Source organism: Brienomyrus brachyistius, chromosome 19 (assembly GCF_023856365.1).
Source record: "Brienomyrus brachyistius isolate T26 chromosome 19, BBRACH_0.4, whole genome shotgun sequence".
NCBI classification, from domain to species: domain Eukaryota; kingdom Metazoa; phylum Chordata; class Actinopteri; order Osteoglossiformes; family Mormyridae; genus Brienomyrus; species Brienomyrus brachyistius.
Window position 1 is genome coordinate 9,944,041 of NC_064551.1, and position 20,108 is coordinate 9,964,148.

The window sequence follows — 20,108 nt, forward strand, 5'->3', positions numbered from 1 at the left end:
GTGAGTGAATGGTGTGTGAGTGTGCCCTGCGATGGGCTGGCCCCCCATCCTGGGTTGTTCCCTGCCTCGTGGCCATTGATTCCGGGATAGGCTCTGCACCCCCCGCGACCCAGTAGGATAAGCGGTTTGGAAAATGGATGGATGGATCAATGTATTTTGACCTCCTCCTCAATAAGTTGTTTTAAGGCTTCTTTTGAGAAGTATTACTTCCCTTTCCTATTGCTGCCCACCACTACATTCTGCTTTCAAGGAAGGAACATCACATTTGGAGCCCATTTCTATATTTGCAACAAATATTTTATTTTGGTTTAATTTTTCTAATTAGTTTATATTTTTATTTGCATTTGCATATGTCTGGTGTGACAATCATTTAACCAATTTCACCATCGTAATACGTAGGATCGATGTTTAGAAAATGCAGTTTTTGCTGCAACACTACACTTATGCTAAGAGAACACCAAGTGCTAGTCATGGAGATATTTGCACCTTAAATGATCGCAGATACAAAAAGATAAAACCCATACTGAATATCAGTGTTTGCTTACATTTATTTTATTTGTGTATTTATTTTATTTGTTGTTTTCTCTGAAAAATGACAGGATGAAAAAAAGTATAATGCAAGTAATAAATAGACAGACTGTAGCATGTGTTTAACTATATGCTCACAGAGCTGTAATTTATCAGAATATAAAAATAGGTAAGAAAATTCTGTTACAAAGTCAAAGAATGCAACAATAATTTGGTTATCACTCTTAAATGTAATGCATTACCTGAAAGAGAGAGCAGAGATTATGAAAAGAAAGTTACCAGAAAGAGATACTATCTGTGGATATCAGCCTCCACCAAGGCCAAACAGCCTGTCCTGTTGTAATGTTTTTTGTTACTTTTCACCAACAGAGAGCACTAATAACATCCAAACATGCTGCCTGCCTGACAGCATAACAATAAACACATATTCTTTCATCACAGTAAACAGTAATATCCAGAGCATACCTAAGCCACTGTGGCCATGACAGAGACTGAGTATTGCTTTGATATGTGCTAAAGACAGCAGCCCTTAGTTACAGCTTCCAATCCTCCGTCATCTGACCATATATTATGCAGGTAATGATATGAATTTCTTCATCTGACTAAATTCCCCTTCAGACCAATTATTTTAATAATCAGTGTATGATTCTAAATGTCTGTGCCTCAGTTGCAGTTCAGATGCACGATGATAATTTCAGTTCTTCTCCAGTCCTGGCAAGTGGCTGCTTTAGGGCTGAGGTCAGATGCGAAGATATGCTGAACGTACCCCTACCTCCGATCCTGATGCTTTCGCTGTTTAATTCGAAATAAGACTAAAACCAAATAACAGGCAAACTTTCTTATAAGGTTCTTCCTGGGTAATTCTCCAGGCAGCCTTGTCTGACGCCTCCAGAGCCGTTGGCTTTGCTGTCAACTCATCTCCTGCTAGGACTCCAGGAGTGAGTGCCACCTGCATACCTGCTGACCCTCAGTCTCCTTCATCTGGGCCCAGTGTGAGAGCTCCTCCTCCCCGGAGCTGTTAAGGCCCATGGAGAGCCAGCCCAGGCGTCCCCTCCGACTCATGCCTCCACGCTTGCAGTGGACAGACAGGACCAGCGTGACCTCCGACAGCTGGAAAAGTGTCACCTGGAACACAAAGGTCTCCTGGTACGTGGGGTCAGGCTGGCCTCGGGACACAGACGTCCTGCATTTGGACATGGGTTGTCCCATTGAGTTCAGCATTGTCAGTTTCACATATGTGTCTGTAGGTGAATTAGGGGACAGATAGAACAAAGCATTAAGAAACATTAGGAGGATTTTTGACAAAAACAAAAGCCCCATTCCTGGCAAAGGAACACCTTAAATCTAAATAATCACCGGATAGTTTTACATTTTAAATCAAAAGTAAAAGTTATGGGAATGTGGTGGATCTGGGCTGTGTGTGTGTGTGTGTGTGTGTGTGTGTGTGTGTGTGTGTGCGCCCTGTGATGGACTAGCAACCCATCCATGGTGTGCCCCAGCCTTCTGACAATGTGTTTCCCTGTTAGCCACAACAACCTATGGGGAAGATGGTGGCGAAGGAAGTAGTGCTATTGCTCGGCAACCGGAGGGTTGCAGGTTTGAGCCCTGTTTCCTCCTGACCCATCAAAGTGTCCTTTTGCAAGACACTGAAGCCCAAATTGCTCCTGGTGTGCAGGTTGGCGCCTTGCATAGCAGCCTCCACCACCGGTGTATGAATGGGTGAATGTGAGGCATGAAATGTAAAGCGCTTTGAGTACTTAGTAGTAGAAAAGCTCTATATAAATACAGTCCATTTACCATAACTCAATTAAAAAATAAAACTGCAGTAGACTAAACTTTTAAACAAGAGAGATGATTGTCAATCTCAATAACACATGAGGATCTGGACCATTAGGGAATTACCGAGATAGATTTTGCCACATTTTCCAGCCCTGCAGCAAAGTATGTGTGGAAAATACCTGACCCCAGTATTCAGATATTTACTGCCTGGCATTTAATAATTCATTTCCGTAAGACATTTCCTGTAAAACCATTTCTCAAATTCACCTCTAAGGTTTTTATATGAAATTTACTGGTGACCTACAGCAACCAGTAGTAAAATATGAATGCAACCATAAGACAGAGAATGTTAGCAGCAAATAGCGGCAATGTGAAAGAAAGCCAGTGTGAAATTAGGCTTTTGTAAGCTGAGATATGTGTCTCCTGCCCATTGGTGACCTTTGAAGCTGTTGCATAACTGTTAGCGTTGAATTTTAAAACTGGTCAATGAGGTGATTGCTTTGGGTTTATGACATGAAGTAGCCTTTGCAGATTGATGCTGATTCTCATCACTTCTTTGGAAACATTTTCTTAAAAATTAAGAAGTTCATTATATTTTTCATGTTTAGTCAACATGGAAACCACAGAATACAGCAGTTTTGAAGTCTTGTTTCTAAAATTCTGATCATTCTGCTGTTAGCATATAATCTAAAGACTGCAGAATGTATCCAAAATGTCTCTTTCAGCTTTTGCCGTCAGGAAAGAAATCCAGAACAATGAAAATCAGTTTGTATCATAAAGCAATCATGGCCTTAAACTCAAAATAGAACTGTTAATTGTTATATTTGATAAGTGCAATTTGTATAGTCAGTGCAATTTGTATAGGCAGTGCAACTTGTATATTTTTATATATTCTTTTATTACTCGCGCCTCACATTGGGTGTTCTGCATTTTTCAGTTTCATTGTCAAGTGACAATGACAATAGATATCTTGTCTAACTAAATATTAAGAAATGTATGATTTATTTTTTATTCAAAGAGCAAAAGAGGATATGGATATGTATGTATGCATGTAATACACACACACACACACATATATATATATATATATATATATATATATATATAACTTTTCTGGATTAACACATGAAGAGCAAGACAGCCATATTTATAGCTGTAATTATTCTATTAGCGAAAAAACTGAATGTGAGGATGGATGAGATTTGGTGTAAAGGTGTCACATGGTACAGTAACAAGTTTATGAGACACTAATAACGTAGTAGTACATGGTTATTTAATGCATTAATTAACCATTAGCTAAGTGTTAGTTCAACACTAATCAATTATGATGGTTTATGTCTTCATTCTGGAAATAAATTAATTGCAAACTAATTAGTTAACTAAACTAATATCGATCTTTAATGGAATACATGAAACGTCATGATTGATTAATGATGAACAAGCATGTGATCAGTATGTAACTAATACTGGTTAATAAATGCATTAAGCATGTACTATATTATTTCAGTTCCATTAAGTGTGGCCAGTATCAGTACAATATGGTTCCATATTAACTTCGTAGGAATTAGTTTGTAATCCTCACATACAAATCATGAACAAATATAGTAGGTACTTGAGATAAAAGGTGTTACGATTCATCAATGATGAACAAACATGAGATCAACATTTCACTTTTTGTTATTCATTTCTTCTTCCATCAGCAGTTCACCAAGGTTTATGGAATTATCAGATATAGTGACAAATATAGTAACTGCTTTAAATAAATGATCCGTTACAATTCATTAATGATGAAGAAACATGAGATTAAAATATAAGGAACTAAATAATGGAACTAATAGACAAGTAGTGCTAAGTCTTGATTGATTCATGATTAATTATAAGTATAATAGCATATTATTTGTGCTCCTTCAAGTGAAGCGTTACCCATGATACTAGACTGGCAAATGGTCTCTGTGGTACTTATGAGGAGTATGCAATGATCTTTAGAGCAGTGTTTCTCAACCCAGTCCTCTAAAACCCACAGACAGTCCATGTTTTTGCTTCCTCTCTGCTCCCTACCTGGAGCATAAATGTGGACCATCTCTGGTAGAGAGCTGGGAGGGAGCAAAAACGTGGACCGTCTTGTGGGTCCCCAAAGACCCAGTTGGGAAACACTTGCTTTAGAGTAAGTTCCCCAATACTGAAAGGACTTGGGACTACTGTTTATGGGTCTACATAATGCGGGAACCTTGAACAGTATTGAAGAAAAGAGTGACTAGTGCCCATTGTAGAACCCAACATTCACGAATAGGGGAACAGGCATACATAAACGAGGGCGAGAATGAAAAGAAAGAACACTTACCTCGAATTATATAAATCTGCCCACCTATTACATGTTTCAGACAACAGAACAGCCCATCTGACAGCAAGAGTTGGAAAGCAGGAGAATAAATGATATTTCAACAGATGAAGAAGCTGAAGGGGGAAGAGCTAAACATGAGTGTTTAAAGAGCTGGAGAAATAGGGGGATTTCAAACTCTTTGGAGAAGAGAAGAATTTGGTAAAAAAAAAAAAAAAGTCTACACATACAGGACCAGTGAAAAGTCTGGACACACCTACTGAAAATCATTTGTTTTTCAACAAGATAATGACCTTAAGCCCAGCTTCAGGTTATGTAAGTACCATATCATCTTGTGAACCAGGAAGATGGAGTGCTGCAACAGATGGCCTGGTCCCCACAATGCCCTGACCTAAACCTGGAATGAGTAAGAGCAAGGTGGCTAACTCGTGGAAACTCCTTCAGGACTCTCGGAGAAGCATTCCAGGAGGCTACATCTGGAAGCCGGTGTAAAGAACGCCAAGAGTCAATGATGTCAAAGCAAAAGGGGGCTCATCTGAAGAATCTAAAACTTGAGAAAATTTTGAGATGCAATATTTGATTACTTTATTCAGGCCTTGTACTATAAGGTGAATAATATGGGTAAAATAGAGAGAGAAAATAGAGAAAAATGCATTAAAAGCAGGTATGTCTAGACTTTTGGCTAGTACTGTTTAAATAAGTCTTAAAAAAATATCTTTTTACCTGTACAGTCATGGGAAAAAGAAAGTACCGTACACCCTCTTTCAGTTCTATGGTTTTATGTATCAGAACATATTTAAAATAAAAAAAACAGTTCTAAAATTAGGTTCTAAAATAATTAAAATTTGGTGTAAACCAATGCACAACAGAAGCTTTGCTGCCATGTTTTTTTTGAAAGACTTTCTTCTGACAGCCCTTCCAAATAAACCATACTTGTTCAGTCTTTTTGTAACTGTACTATCATGAACTTTAACATTTAACATGCCTACTGAGGCCTGTAGAGTCTGAGATATAGCTCTTTGGTTTTTTCGCAGTTACTTTGAGCATCGCATGGTCTGACCTTGGGGTGAATTTCTGGGAAAATCCACTCCTGGGAAGACTGGTAACTGTGTTAAATGTTTTCCACTCAGTGAATAATCTTTCTCACTGTAGAATGATGGACTTCAAAATTGTTTGGAAATGGCCTTGCAACCCATCCCAGATTGACGGGCAGCAACAATTGCTTCTCTAAGATCATTGCTGATGCATTTTCTCCTTGGCATTGCGTTAACACACACCTGAATACTCCAGACCAGCAAACTGACTAAATGTCTGCTTTTATATAGGTGCTCACACTTGCTGATGATCAATTAATAAAATGCAGTTGATTAACAGCACTTGGCCGCTACTTACCCTCTTAATTCCTATGGAAGCAGTAAGGATGTACTTTTGTTAAATAAATAACGACACGATGTAATATTTAATGTGTTGTTGTTTATCTGAGGTTGTATTTCCCTAATTTTACATAAGACCTTCTAAAGACCAGATGATTTTTTATGATGTTCTGATTCGCAAAACCTTTGAATTGAAAGGGGTGTACATTTTTTTTACGACTGTATATTGCCGCATGAGAATGAAGGCAACACTGCCTATGTTAAAGATACCAGCTTAAGTTTTTAAATTGATCTTATAATGTGTACTGTATGTCATTCAATTTGAATGACAGTCCAGTCATTTAACAAAGGGAAGACTGGCTCTGTCTGACATCCTGCAACTGAACCTAACTATACTCACAACCCATAGCCCCAAATCACATAATAAAGATATCCTGACATGCAAAGCCGGTGCTGTATTTCCGAAATACTGATAATGAAGCCACACTTACTGGGCGGCTTCTCGGCAGCCATGTTTTTGAAGTGGCTACCCTTGATGACCTCCACAGAGAGGCAGCCCGTGGCGGCGTTATAAATGAGCCCCACGAGGATCTCAGCGGCGGCGGGGGCGTGTCCTGTCGAGCGGAAGGACGGCGTGCCATCGCTGCGGGTTATGCTCACCAGCGAGCCGCAGCCCTGATGGGTGTCCCACAAGAAACGAAGAGGGACAGGGGGAACAGTCAAGCATGCACAAAGGAAACACTAACTTTAGCTACCACCAAAACATGCACTTAACGAATAAAATACCAGCACGGACAGTACGTTTTTCAACGTCATTGCCTGGTTTAGCTAACGGCCCGCTTTCCAGAAGCGTTACGAAACGTGCTGCCACCTCTACAACACCTTTGTAGGTCATAACGTTAATTCATACTTTCACCCAAGAACTGAAAGTTTCTACATTTTTAGCTGACTATTTTTGCCCGCCTGTTACTAGACTCTGCACATCAGTACGCACAGAACTCTGTGGCTTCAATATATGACAGCTTCTCTGCCTAGTTCATTCTTCTTGATGTTATTCTGAAGTTTAGCCAGTAACATAGAGGGCAGGGCTAGCATTTCAGTATTAGAGCCAGCTTATGTCAACAATGCTGGATGTAATTTATACTTGCACCCTATGTAATGAAGAACGAGCAGCCCTGATCTAGGACATCATTACCTTCTTAGCAAGGAAAATGTCATAAGCTTTGTGAATTTACACACACTCCCCAGAGAGTGAGGCTCACCGTGGGGACACACCCAGGCTCCAGAGTGACAGGCAGGGCTACCTTGCCCTGCAGGTTGAGCTTGGTGAGGTGGAAGACCTTCTCGCCCAGCACCTTCTCGGTGCGCATACGTCGCACGCTGTAAAGACGGAAGCGCACGGCATAGTTCCCGATGGCATCTTGCTCCACGGGGCTGAAGCGGAACGTCTCAGTGAAGACTGGACAGGGTCCCCTCTGCACGCCCGTCTTGGCCCGCTGCTTTTTGGTGGGCAGCAGTACCAGGTGTACCTGCCAGGCCACGTTGCCGGCGCTGCAGAGGGCCGGGATGTCCGTGGCGGCCGTCACCGTCACCGCCAGCCGCTGTTCCCGGGCGTCGTAGTCGAAAGCCACATCCAGAGTGCCATACTTGGCCAGGGGTTCTGGCTCATAGCCTATGGGGAACTGTAGGGCCGCCCCACAGACTGGAGCATTCTGGGTAAGAACATAAGAACATATCTGAGAAGCTTTAGACGGTTAAAGTGGAGAGATAAGCTGAGGAATGCAAAATACATATTTAAATGTAAACTGACAATTGGCTCTGCTCTCAGTATCATGTATGAAATGACATCAGCGGGAGAAAGAAAAACACGATGTCATGTTTGGACCAGCAGGAGGTGAAAGCCGAAGGGCTTGACTGAAAGACTAATCCAGTTGTTTCACATTAACATCAGTGACACATGCATGATTATAGGGGATTGACCAATCAGCACACAGCAAGAACTCAGCGCTAAAGTGAAAACCAGGCCTTTTTAACTGAAATGGTAGTTTACAAACCCTGTCCTAGCCGGTACTGTCCTCACTGACATGGATTATCTGGTCACCCTAGAGAAATACCACAGGCCTCTCTATAATTTATTTATGTGATTAATCTTATCGCCAGCTAACATAGTCTCAGAACACTGACCATTTATAACCCTATTTAGCGGGGCTTCATCCATCCTATTTTTAGTCTCGGCCCCCCTTAAAATTATTAATCTAAATAGTGACTTGGTCCAGCATTTCTTAGGAGCTTAGTCCCTCTTCTGGTCAAATGCTGGAATGGCCCCCTTATGCTACCTAGTGTGTTACTGGAGCATCATCTCCAACGACGTGAGCAGCCGTTTCTGAGGGATCGGTGAGCGTACTGCTGGTCAGGGCCACGATCAGGGCTCTCACCTGTGGGCTGAGGACCGCGGTGCTGTCACTAGGAATATCCTCTTCGTAGCCCTTGGTTAAGTAGTTCTCCATCTCCAGGTCAGCGCTGGCTTCGCTGAGCGACAGCTCCCGGGTTCTGCTGAGAGCCCTACAGCCAGCCTCGCGGGACGGCCTACAGTGGGTGACACCTGCGTCAGAAGGCATGCAGGGCATGCACGGAGACCCTTCCTCATCCTGATATGGGGGGGGCTGCAGCTCATCCAGTGGGGGGATTCGCCTCATCCTCTGGATGCCATTGGCTGTAAATCGAGAGCCAGAGAATCAGGCCATGTTTTACGCTTTATCAAGAGGCTTTTTTTTTGTAAAGCCTAATGAGCCTTCAAAACATACATGTTTTTAAACAGGGGACACAACACTAGACAACATGGTAGTTGAGTGCACATATTTATACCCTTCTATCCCAGAAGGGGGTGCTAGTATACAAAACCCAAAACTTAGAATGATAAATGTCTCCATTATTGTGTCTCTGTGTTTCGTATGACTAAAGGAGTATAAAAATACAGGGTGTATGGGCATGCATGTGGACCAGTAAAATATATGCATGCATGTGTGTAAGGATGGGTGAGTGCATGCATTTGAGAGTGAGGAGATTAGATTTGTTTGTATATACATGCATTTGCATGCATGTGTAAGGGTATGGATTACGAAGGCTACATTTGGATGGGGATATACAGTACTGTGCAGAAATCTTAAAAAATATTTCAAGTTATTTATTTGGGTAGTAAGTACACGTCTGCTCAGAAAAAAAGCACAATTAAAAAGAACATATGCAAATTAAAAGTAAGACAATAAAAAATTAACAAGTTTCTTTTGTTCTCCAAAAAGTTACTGATACGTTGCTGATTGGCTAGAACACCGCTTCAGCTCTCAAGCCTCTCCTCAGAGGCATTTCTTGTATTTGACACATTTCATCACCATCTCATTTAATTAATTAACTGAATTAAGTGAATTATTCGGTGAGGTACTGATTAGCCAAATAAGGTGTGCTAGTGGTCGTATCAAAAAAGAAAAACTGATATATTGGATACTTTGACAAACATGAAGATTGTTTATACACAATTTTCTAAGACTAGCGTTGACGTTGCACAGTGCTGTATACCGCTGTGTACTACACATGTCTCAGAACACGTCTCTGACCCTCTCCAGTGGAGTCTCTGCTGCTGTAGCTCTTGCTCTCGGCTGACAGAGGGCTGTACTTTGGTCTCGGCTCCGAGTAAAAGTCCTGCCGGGGCCAAGGTGCCCCCCATCGCTGTACGCCCTCCAGGTGCCGTCTTCTCTCCTCATCCTCACTATCTGAGGAAGAGCCTAGAAGATCTTTCTCTGGTAACGGTAAGAACAGTTTGTATGTGATTACGGGGTTGCTTTTTGGGGAAAAAAAACCGGACTAAAACACAGTTTTATTAGATACTCGTATGTAGGTTGTGAGCATCAACTGATGCCAGGTTCGTATGCACTAGGAAACTCATTTGTTCTTCTATGATGACAGAAATCATTGCACCTACAAATGTCACAATACAAGAAGAGAACAACCTAACTATGGCAGTAATCTTCCCAGCCATATTAACTACAGTACAGCAGAGCAGGAGTTGTATTTAACTTTATTCCTTTTACTCAAATTAATGTCTGATCTAAAATTAAACATGTCACACTGGAGATTTTGCATAGCCTTGATTGTAGCTCCATAAGCTATGAAATCAACGTGCAGTGTCAGCATGCCACCACCTCACTGGAGTCTCTCTGAGATGAAAGGCAGCTTCAGGAGGAGGAAAAAAGAAGGAAGCAGATGTAGCGAAGGACAACTCAGAGGTAAGATCGAAGCAGCCAGCAGGCGTACTGAAGAATCAGAAATGTAAGCAGACTGGAGAACAAACTGGAAGAGATGTATATAAACTGGAGGAGCGTTACACTGTAGCAGGGTTACACTGGAGGAGTGCAACATTGGAGGAGGAGCTCATTGATAGCCTGGAACTAGGGCACACCATCTCACCAATTGCTGGATTTGCTTTCTCTCTCTTTTCTGTGAATCTCCCTGAATCCACTTTACGTGACTCTTCTTGGTTCCTTCGAATGCATTCTGGCATGTTCTCTCTTACCGGATTCCCATGCACGGTGCTGTTCACATTAGAACTCGTTTTGTTCTTTTCGCTTGACCATCTATTGTTGTCTTTAACATGAAGGGAACAGGGTAATGGTTGACCTAGCCGGTCATCGCATGGAATTGGCCTTCTGCCCACTACCTCTATCTCAGCATCATAATCCCTCATGGTGGATGATAAGTTTTTCTCTTTCCCAACTGGATCCAGAATTCTGGAGTCTTGGGATTTCTTCAAGACTGCCTGGTCCAATACATGGCCTTGGGAGTTGATACTATTTTTTTGGTATTTGTCTTTGCAAATATGAAAGGACACTTCCTCTTCTTGCGTTTGCTCTTCTAAATGAGATGCATGAATAGCATCACCTATTTTTAAGGTTCCCTTCTCTGGGATATCCGAATCCCCCATTACAGTCTTTCCAGTGGACTGCAGGCAGTCAGAGTTTGCATAGACTCCCAGGGGGTGAGTGGTATTAGTCATGGCTTGTGATCTCGGTTGGCGGTCGTCTGCCCCAGGTTTGCACATCTGTACCGTAGCAACCTCTTCCTGCTGGCTGAGCTGCACCTTGCTCTTGATGATCATGATCTGCTCTGTCAGCTGGTCGCTTACAGCATATGTAGCATCTCCCATGACATCAGCCAGGTCACCCATGGCACTGGTGACAGGATTGAGGATAGAGGAGATAGAGGGCAGGTTCTGCTGAAAGTTCCAAAAAAATTCCATGTGGCCTGCAGAGTGTCTCCTGAGCTCTGGCTCACTGAGGAAATGTCCAGTTGTCTTTTTTTCAGATCGTCATGGAAACCATGGGTAGAGTATTGGAGTCTTGTGTAAGTGGCATCCTGAGGCTGATTTGGATGGCTTCCATGTAAATGCATGGACATAATTAGTAAGACAGGACAAGGAGATACGGTTACAGCCACACTGTGCCAGGATATGATGATTATTTGCTGCCAAAATCATTTTCCAGAAACATTATATTCAGGAAGTATGATAAATTTGAAGTAATGTATTAATTTTTTTCAGAAAACAGCTTTTTACATGAAAATTTCATTCCAGCCATGGGACTATACCTATACTTTTAGAGAACCTCAAACTGCATATTGACTTCATGATGAAAATAGTACGTGCAGTAATTTACAGCAGAAAAACGTGCAACTATTAACCCTCGAACATACTATAACAAGCTTGATCTGTGTCATATAATTACAATTTACCAACAATAACTTAGTTTCATTGTCTCAGATTATTTAAATTCCTAACAGTTAATTGATTTCAGTTATTCTCCATGAGTCAGCTTACAATTCCCTTAAAATCATATTAATTTTAAAATCATATTAATATTAGACACCCCTTTCATATGGCTATACATACACACACCCATACGCACACACACACAATTTACAGAAATTTTTAAAATACGAAATATCACTTTTCAAAACTGGATGTCTAGGAACAGATATGCCATAGGAATGTGTTCATCATTTATACAACTGGAAAAACAATCCGAGGTAGAACCTTACCTTTGGAATCCTTGTTGTTCCTTAGTTCAGAGTCCAGGTATGATGCTTGACTGGCAGAGTTGATCGAAAGTTTCTTGCTTACGTATAGAAAAAACAGAATAACCAGGAAGCTAAAAACTGCTATGGTGATCAGGAATCCTAAAACCTCTGGGGACACTGAGGAAATAAGGAGAGAGGGGAATGGCAGGTTCGGTGTCTGTGTCATACGAAATACCAGGTTAACATTTTCTTACTGCATTTATTCAATATATAGTCTCATAAGATGACTAAATGTCTTTGGAAAATAAGAAACCATAAAGAAAGAAGAATTGACACCAGCTTACAATTCACAGCTTAACAATGCACTGTCTGTCTGGTTAAATGCATCCACTAACAGAAATACACATCCTTGTTTCGACGCTTTGCTGTTGTTGACGCATTCCGGAAAAAAAAAATCTCTTTTGTGTGAATTTTCTTCAAGTTAAAGCAGTCAAAACTGAGAGAAGAGCACATGCCATTGTCTCAAAACTGCCAAAGCTTGTAGAATCAATATCAGTCTTAAAAGAGGGAAACTGCACAAGACGTAACATTAGTTCCAGTAGAAAGGAAAGTCTCATTTGATATCAAGAGTCCAGTTGCTCCTCTTTTAGAATGGAGAACACAATGGAATACACGTGCTGGAATCTGTCACATGACACCCTAAGGGGCTGTCCAATATATATGCCCATCCTGGTTAAATTATTGATGAGACCCCTGTAACCCTAACCACACACAAAGCACCTGTACTTTTCCTAAGCCAACCCTGATAAGAGGCTGCCAATCTCCTCATTTTGACAGGAGGCCATGCAATGGGTGAGAAACACGCTCGTGGCCATGGTTACCGCGTACTACTGATGATGATGATCAATCGTACAGCAAAAGCTTCAGTGTAAAGGCAATATGATTATACCACTTCTGGATAATTGGACATGTTTATAAGGGTCGAGAAACAAAACAACATCCGCATGAAAGCCAAGGTTTCCCAGCAGATCTTTGCCCAGAGCATCACACTGCTTGTCTTCCCCACATGCATAAATGAGCCTTGAGCATCCAGGAACCTGTCACCATGTAATTAGTCGGCCTTCCTTAGACCACTTTTCGTGGGTGCTAACCACTGCATGGCAGAAACACCCAACAAGACCTGCCGTTCTGGAGATGCCCTGACCCAGTCGTCTAGCCAACGTCTTTCAGATCCTTATGCTGGCCCATTTTTCTTGCCTCCAGCACATCAACTTCAAACTCTTCCCTTGCCTAATATATAATGACACCATTGACATGTGCCACTGAAACAAGATAAATAAGGGATAGACTATGACAAGGAGTGTGGTTATAGGAAAATAAGCATTGACAATAAGTGGTTTTATCCCTCTTATATCACAGCTAATGAATAAAAAATAATAATAGAATACACTAGTCACAGTTACTTTTTCAAAAGAAAATTAGAGTATTTCAATTAACATTTAGTAATGTTCCAATGTGCTCTTAAAAATGTCGTCCCTATAAGGATAGATCTGATCAAGCTTCTCACTGGAAGTGGTAAGTCCGTTAAGTTACTATGCCACGGAAACCATCAACAGACAGAAAGTTTATTCATCACACACGTGTACACATTTGGTAGGATTCAGGTTGTTTCCTGTAATTGGATTAAGTTTTAATATGACTCTTTGTTCATGCTTGCCACCTACTTGGAAAAGTCGATTTTCAGCCATACATATATAGTGGGATTTTCACATTATTACATTCAGCAGTGAGACTTAATGAAATGAGTTGAAATGGCCTGAGAATTTTTGCCAAGTACAACGCCAGCGCAAAACTATTTATAGAAGTTACAAACTCCCAAGAATATCCTAGTTACAAGTCTCTCACTACAGTACAGCTGATCCTGAGAACTCTACTGTTATTTAGACGTCAGCAACCATACAGAACAATGTATTTTATGATGTGTTTGCAGTGTTCACATTATTTTGCACTGCGTGCATTATTGCCTTGTATTGTATTTCACTGTCTTGTATTGTTTCGCACTGTCTAATATTGTTTATCACTGTCCTGTATTGTTTTGCACTGCCTTGTATTGTTTTCACCAAACTGTATTGTTTAGTGTTTTGTAAATAAGGCTGAAACAGTAAGAATTCAAATACACCTGTTGACCACATATCTGTTAAACTCAGATGCAACTTTTTACACATACTCATAATCTAAAAGTAATGATATCTTTGACTACAGTTGATCATAACTTGATATGTCAATCATTATCCATATGCTGAAAGATTATGTAACAGTGGAGAGTAACCACAGACAATTAGAAAGAGAAATATTTGCAAGTTACTTTCAATAAATGCAATCTTTTAGGGAACAAGTACAATGTAATCACATAATTATATGTAAAAATCATAGATTAAGTTTTATTCAGAACTGCAATATAAAAAACACTGTGACCAAAACATGACAAATCCTGCTGCAACCAAAAAGCTACATATTCTCATGCTACTGACAATGGCTAAATGCTAAATAAAAACAGAAAATATCTCAGCACTGAAATGAACAGAGCCTGTAATCCCATTTTTGTATTTAAAAAATCCTTTAACGTACTAAGCAAATCTATCTGCATATATGTACTTGCATTTATTTTTTGTTGTTTAAAAGGGATAGAGAAGTAGGTCCTCTGTCAGACTAGCTAAGATTACCTAACAAAGTGGCATTTGAGCCCATATACATTCTCAGATTTCACCTCACACAGAACCACTCATATTTCTCTAAATTTCAGCATGATCATAATCACTATATAAATTAATTTCATTCTGCAAACACAGCAAGATGCCCAGCCAAGGGGAAATAAGAGAGGGGGCTGCAAAGCATTAAGGAAAACATTGCTGTTTGAATCAATTCAGCAGAATGAAGTAGCACCAATTAAACCAATTTAAAAAAATGAAAATCATACACTAGTGCTCCAAATTGTGTACTGTTAAGGTAATGGGGGTAAAATGTGGAGAGATCCTTCTGCTAAGGATGGTCAAATTAAGGGAAGCGGGTCATAAATTAACCAGGAAACCAATAGCTGTTCAGCAAAGAAGAAAAACAACACAAATATCCATTCATCATCCAATAGTTTTCCCTGCTCAGGATCATAGGGCGGCCTGGAACCAATCACAGGGAGCACAGGGCACACCCACCCACCCAACCTCTAACAGCTTATCTGCCACACACCCTGTGCCTCTAATCAGAAGGTCACCTGTACAAACCCCGCAGTTCAAAAAAGCAATTTCATCGTTGGGCCCTTGAGTAAGGCCCTTATTCCCCAATTACTCCAGGATCTGTCTAGCCCTGCTATCTTGAAAAAAATATATTTCACTTTAGATAAAAGTGTCTGCTAAGTAAATGTGAAGTGTGCCGCAATTTCAGGTGTTAAGCTGAAATTATGGGGCGGCACAGAGGTGCAGTGGTTAGCACTGTTGCCTCACACCTCTGGGACCAGGGATTGAGTTTCCACCATGGCACCATGTGTGTGGAGCTGGGATGTTCTCCCTGTGTCATCGTGGGGTTTCTTCCAGATACTCTAATTTCCTCAGTTTCACCCCACGGTAAAAAAAACATATTAAGGGTAAATAGAGTGTGAGTGTGAGTGTGCCCTGAGATGGGTTGCCAGACCATCCTGGGTTGTTCCCTGCCTTGCACCATAGCCGCTGGGATAGGTTCCATGTGACCCTGAATAGGATTAGTGGTTACAGAAAATGGATGGATGGAAGCCGGATTTACCACATACAGTGGCTCAGTTCACCTGCTCTTCATTACTGTAAATACTGTTTATTAATTCTTCTTGATCCTCATAAACATGTCCAAACCGATTCCATCCATCCAAACACTAGTGCTTCTGCCAGCTGACACCTGTTTCAGTTTGTTTGGTCTATGCTTCACCTCTCGTGCGGCACCACAATGCCTGTCATTTGTCTTCAATCCTCCCACCAGTTTTTTTGTTTGTTTGTTTTTTTTACAAATTGTCCAGATGACCATCCTCAAAAAAAGTTCTGGTTCCTTCCTAACATTCGTGTCATTAAGCAGGAGATACAAATAAATTATCCATCCATCCATCCATCCATCCATCCATCCATCCATCAACTAAACACTCATCCTGGTGTTATGGGCCTATCCCAAGCAGCACAGGCTAAAAGGCTGGGCTATATATTTTTAAAGAAGGTAAATGTTTTCTTATAAAATTTTAAGAAGATTTTCAGAAAGTTATAAAGCCTTCCAGGCATTCCTGTCAAATAAGACTTTTTGCAGTATAAGCGGCACTTTTCATCATTATGTTCTGGCATCACTGATTGTACTCGGATGTGAAATTACAATTGGCATAGAAATGGTATCCAAGAGCTTAACATCTTGAATGACTCGTATTCGCACCATTGCTGCATGCCCACTCATAAACACCCTCAGAGGCCCACCTACACATTGGAATAATCACCCAAAATTACACGCACAGACCTACCTAATTCAGCATCTTAACAACAGAGAAACTAGTGCTTGACTTTCTAATTATCTCAAAATTTATTCTTTTCTGAAAAAAACAGCAAAAAAAAAAAAACGTGCAAAATCGGGGTAACACTGTAAACTGTACACATTTCAGACTGGCATCCTTTTGTAGCCTGATAAACTTTTCCATGTAATGGTTTTGTTTAATTCAGATGTTTAACCATAGAAAAAAATGACCTTAAATGCAAACAAATAGAAATGTAGACATTTAGGTCTCAGACCCAACAATCACACACACACACACACACACACACACACACACACCCCTCACACGCAAACAGACCATTTTATGGATTTACAAGCCTGCCTGCCCCCTTACCTTTTCTGGCACAGATCAGCTCATGGCCTCCACAGTTCCGCTGTCCCCCTGTGGAGAAAACAGAATATTTACAGGCTGTGCAAAGCTCCTCTCTCATAGCCTGCTTCAGATTCATGCCTCTTTTCAGTCTTGGTGAGGCTGCACCAACTCTGCAGTCGCCCAGAGCAGAGAACCCCTCTTTAGCCGGAAATGTTGAACACAGCCACATACTGTACCTCCTCAGGACTTCTGCGTAACAGCGTCTCGCGGCGGCTTAGGATGCTGTGTCTGTGAGCATTAGGTCGTGATTTCTTTACGGGGCCCTTCAGCAGGGCCCTGAAACTCCCAATTGCTCCATTTCAACTGTACATTGTTTTAGATAATGCACCTGCTAAATAAGTAAACGTATGTATTAAAGTGCAGGTGCGGAGACAGGAAGTGGATCACTTATCTGCCCTTGAGGTCATGAGGTTGCCGTTAATGAGGAAGGCCAACAGTATTTCAGGCAGATTTCACATTTCTCAGATTTCTCTTAGCAGACAAGTTGAATCCCTTAAATTGTTCAGGTTCTTATCAACTATACTTTCTGTTTCACTGCAGTAAAGCTACATTATAATATACTGTAATGAACTACTCTGTCTTGTTTGTGTGTTGCATCGCACAAGAGTGCCTGCTAAATAAATGTAATGTACATTCATGCTGTTTTAATTTGATTTTAAACATATTGCATCTTAAAATCTGTTCAGTACACTATAAATCTATTCAGGCCACTTACAATATTTAGAATCCATAAATCATTAATATAGGCTACTTCCCGGACAGTGTTTTCCCCCTGGTATCGAGTTGCAGCTGCTATGTCCTGTGCAGCCTTGCGTTCTGTCACCGAACACTAGGTGTACCACCGCTGGAGCCCACAGGAACCTTCTCACTCGCTCCCTGTTCTCCACCTTGTGCTTCAACCTCTCCTACTCCGCTTTCTATATCTACAGTGCAATACTGTACGATACATTGAGGCCTCAGTATCGCACATATCAAACATACCATGTACGCTGTGTGATGCTTTATGCGTATATACAGGCAGAGCTACATTCTTAAATTTGCCTTTTCCCTGGTAAATTTGCGGTGCAAGCCATACATACGTTAAGTATTCAGCATGTTTTAATTCATAGGTTAATTAAGCATTTTTATGGACGTGTTTTTGCACTGCTGCATTCTGGGAAAACTTGTCACACCATCAGGCTATAAAATGTGATCCAAAAAACTTTTTGGACACAGAAAAAAAAACATAAAAAGAGTGAAGGAGGAGGAGGGCATAGGAAATACTGCAAATGTAACTTTTCATTAAACATTTTTAAAAGAGAATAGAATATTAACACAAATACCTGAAAAAAATAAAAAAGCAGATTTACATGAGCCCGAGGCTGGGTGGAAACATGAACGCCTGATAACGGCAGGGATCTGTGGGATTTCGTAGCCCTTAGTCTCTGTTTAATGCTACTCCTTGTAATTTCTGTGTGAGCACATAAGGACCCCTTAAGACAAGAAAAGCCCATATATTGTTTCAGCTAAGCACCGACAGAGCACGCAGGTCGGACTCTGCTCCGAGAAAGCTGAAAAGCACCCAGCAATGCTGAAACGTACACAACACTTCGATAAAACTGTTTACAGAAGCTATGATAGACGGACAGACTGAATGTGAAACATGCATGGGTAAGAGTGACGATGACAATTATAATCGCCTGTTGACTTGTGTGACCGCATGTAAATGCCAGTCTGTTTATGTGCAAATGAAACTGCTTGAGTGCCGCAATTTAATGTTAAAAATGGCTTACTGTGTAAGTTGTTTTTATTACATCTTACTATTCTGATTTCGTGGTTAAAAATAGGCATGAGAGAAAATTTACTTTTTGTGAAAATCAGACATTTTAAAAGCCAATAATTGCATATAAATCGGACAATTCTTGCTGTTATTTGCTTTTTGTAATTGCAAACAAAATCGCCATATTTGACAACTGTAAATATTCGAATAGTTAGAAAATCTAAATTTGATCTTTTTCAATAAAAGTCTCTTAAACTGGGGAAAAAATGTTCTCTCTTTACCGTCTGTCCTGCATTTGAAGTAACCCGGACAGAGCTAGGTCAGCCATATATCTACACTGAGATACTCTACCACAAATATTTCTGAGAAACACATTTTAATATTAATTTGCAATACAAAATAGCCACGTGGTATTAATAGCTAATTATACATAGACACACTTACGCTGGGTGCATTCTGAATATTGCAATGTTGCTCGAAGTGATTTATTCAAAGTAACAGTTACTGTAGGAAAACAAAATGTAAGAAAAACAAAAATAGCCGATCTCGCAACAATATATGATAAGGCATACTACATTTCGCTTCATGGAAAAATACTGCAAATGCAAACTATATATAATTAATTTGCCAGTCATTACACTGAATGACGTGAGGTCTGCTCTTTATTATACCTACAAATATTATATCTAATAAAAAGTTCGAACACGCACCTTTTCCATCAAAGGCACAAACACAAGCCGTTGTTTAAATCAATAGCCCGTAAAAAGATGCAATAAGTAGTCTATGTAATACGTAAACACACAAAAGAGCGTGCAGTTTGATGTTATGTACTTTCATAGGTGCACGGATGCCCGAAATCAAACCTGCACCGGCTCACATATCTTAATTTCACATTCAAGAACGACTGACGAAAACCAGTCATTAAAAATCACACCGACTGAGATTTTTAAAATATAAAAATCAGATATAAACAGAAATGAACGTATTTTCTCGATATGGCTTTAGATTATGTTACGTTATCTTTTGTCTAGATCAAATCACTGTCGGGACTTATCAGTTGGAGGAGGACCGGTACCGGCCTACTTACCATCAATCGCCATGATGTTCCGTTTCGGGTCCAACCAAGCAGACTGATAAAGACGGGGGAGTGAGCGATCAGATTTAGTGCATAAAATGGTGCGTCCTGTTCTAACATTTGCTTACTCCCTCAAGACACGCCGATGTCCGGTGAAGGGAAAGGGGGGGGGGGGTATTCATTCCACATTAATAGTGTAGCATATATTTTCAAACATTTGCACTGTAATTATTTTCCTTAATTGTTAGGGTATAGGGTATTATGAA

At 40.6% G+C, this 20,108-nt stretch overlaps 1 protein-coding gene across 5 annotated transcripts; it reads right to left on the reverse strand.

Moving 5' to 3' along the window:
- Positions 1-563: 563 nt before the first annotated feature.
- Positions 564-19,989, reverse strand: LOC125715156 (synaptotagmin-14-like). 5 transcript variants are annotated; one of them, XM_048986438.1, is made up of 9 exons: positions 19,855-19,989; positions 16,970-17,017; positions 12,106-12,261; positions 9,630-9,812; positions 8,454-8,731; positions 7,281-7,730; positions 6,510-6,693; positions 4,649-4,705; positions 564-1,769 (listed from the first exon to the last, which is right to left on the reverse strand). In XM_048986438.1, the coding sequence occupies exons 1-9, from the start codon at positions 19,865-19,867 to the stop codon at positions 1,453-1,455; spliced, it is 1,686 nt and encodes a 561-aa protein (XP_048842395.1). In that variant the 5' UTR covers positions 19,868-19,989; the 3' UTR covers positions 564-1,452. The 5 variants fall into 5 exon arrangements, with proteins under 5 accessions (XP_048842395.1, XP_048842393.1, XP_048842397.1 ...); XM_048986436.1 differs by lacking the exons at positions 16,970-17,017; positions 19,855-19,989 and adding an exon at positions 10,480-11,443 and having other exon boundaries at positions 12,106-12,241; XM_048986440.1 differs by lacking the exons at positions 16,970-17,017; positions 19,855-19,989 and having other exon boundaries at positions 8,454-8,604; positions 12,106-12,208.
- Between the last annotated feature and the right edge of the window lie 119 nt (positions 19,990-20,108).